General features: G+C 34.2%; 1 protein-coding gene across 4 annotated transcripts in view; it reads left to right on the forward strand.

Moving 5' to 3' along the window:
• Nucleotides 1-6: 6 nt before the first annotated feature.
• The window catches only part of LOC106871861 (transcription factor GATA-4), a 65,040-nt gene continuing 62,887 nt past the window's right edge, over nt 7-2,159 (forward strand). For all 4 annotated transcript variants that reach the window (XR_001409706.1, XM_014918595.2, XM_014918594.2 and 1 more), the window contains exon 1: nt 7-323. Coding sequence is in view for 3 of the 4 variants with exons in the window: in XM_014918595.2 (XP_014774081.1) it covers nt 62-323 (262 nt within the window). In the remaining variant the exon portion in view is untranslated. The remainder of the gene's footprint in view (nt 324-2,159) is intronic.

Here is a 2,159-nt window from a genome sequence, read left to right on the forward strand (position 1 = left end):
CATGCAATATGTAGGCAACGGCACGGGTCAAAACTCAGCTGGATCTCCCACTTCTGGAACAATGTGGTCGATGCCAAATTCGGAAACACCTTATAGCACAACCAACTCCGCTTCACATCATCCCGTTTCTTCGAGATTTGCATTCACTCCTGCTCCTAGTTCACCTATAACCAGTCCATCGGTGGTTCGATCGGACAGTAGTTTTAGTACGCCGTTGCACAGACCTAGCGGTCTTAGTTCTTACCCTTCTTATATGAGTCAGGATATCTCTCCATGGAATGGCTACAACAACATTTCTCTACAGTCTGGAATGAGATGCTCCGGTAAGTTATATTGAAACATTTTATTGAAACAATATATCTGTCTACCTGTGAGAAATTGTTTTTGAATATCTTCCTGTAACTTTTGTAGTTTATTATTATTTTTTTTTTTTTGTGTGTGTTCTTTTTAACCTCGTGAATAAGTTAGCAACTGATCTGAAATCAAAATATAACAACGTCAAAGGTTGAAATTTAAATACTGTAATAAGTCTTCAGAAAGTCTGGTGTATTATCCTAATTTGGTAACAAACTGAAGTCTAGAATATGTTTTAACTGCTACAAAGAAACCAAGTTTTCATGAGCTATTGTATACAAGTTCGGTATTGTAACCAAATACACAAATAATTGTAGCTATAAACGAGATTATAAGCCTGTTTACAATTGCTTTTTACACAAATATTTTGAATTTTCCTAGCTAGTAGATTGTAAGAGAAATTTTTTACAGAATGTGGGCGTGAGTGTGTGTGTTTATATATAATTTGACAAAGTTATATCAAATACCAAATAACATAAATTTTTCATTTATTAAAATAATCGCCTCTGTGTTTTATCACAAGTATCATAATTACCGAATGGGAAATAATTTGAGGGAAGACAGAAGGAGAAATAATCTCAACCATGAAGAATTTTCTAAAAATGACGTTGTTCAAATACTTGCTGCTGACGATTCTGATCTCACCAAAGGATCAACGGGGAAACACCTTATTTCAATGGTACAAGCCTAAAATGCCAACTTTTGATCTCCGTATGATTGCAATTAATTGTTCCCCTGATGATCGGTCGTGGTTAGGCATACAATTACACAGCGGTGAAACGTACGAAGGGAACAAATAATATCAATGCATATTTATCACCATTTCTCCTAAAATTAATCTGTACATTACATCCAGTAGTACTACTAAGTACGGTAGTAACTAACATAAGCACTATACTCGAAACATACTCGGAGATAACTGTCTACCTGGAGCTCTAAACTCAACAGTATAGCAGATATACTATACATGCAAACATGTACAAATGACTATGCATTTTCGTTTACCTGTTGCTGTTTCTCATATCATACCATATATACTATATCGTGCGTCTCTGTCCCAATTATTTCTATTACAGTCTGAAGCAAGAAATACTGTTGTTAGTGTATCAAAATCGCAGGACTTTAGTGAACAGCTGATGAGGGGTGATTTTTGCTCTAGTTTACGTTTCACATACTATATATTTAACATGTTCTATTTGCTTATATTCTCTCTCTCTCTCTCTCTCTCTCTCTCTCTCTCTCTCTCTCTCTCTCTCTCTCTCTCTCTCTCTCTCCCTATTACACACACACAGTGTGTACACGTATGTGAATGTGTAGATTACATATGTACAAACACACACAAGTACATAAACAGACGCACGCGTGCACATATATACAAATACGCACATACACACGTTTTCATATGCAATAATAACTAACTAAATAAATTAAAATTATTTTGCTTACTGTATTATGTAGCCGCAATATGACTACAGAGAGGAAAGACAGATAGAGAGGGCAAAAAAAAAAAAGCGTAAACTAGAGAATGCAGTTTTGTCGCACAGAAGTTCCAATACTTGCAGTCATATTATATCGTTATTTAATACTGCCATCTAAACAATCTTGTTTTCATATAGCTCGTTGCATTGTTTTTATATTGGCATATATAAGCCCAAACTATACATAATAGACGGCTAGAGACACGTTTGTGTGTATGTATGTATGGATGTATGTATGTATATATGTACGTATGTATGTATGTATTTATTTATTTATGTATGTGTATGTATATATATATATATATATATATATATATATATATATAT

Source organism: Octopus bimaculoides, chromosome 4 (genome assembly GCF_001194135.2).
Source record: "Octopus bimaculoides isolate UCB-OBI-ISO-001 chromosome 4, ASM119413v2, whole genome shotgun sequence".
NCBI lineage: Eukaryota > Metazoa > Mollusca > Cephalopoda > Octopoda > Octopodidae > Octopus > Octopus bimaculoides.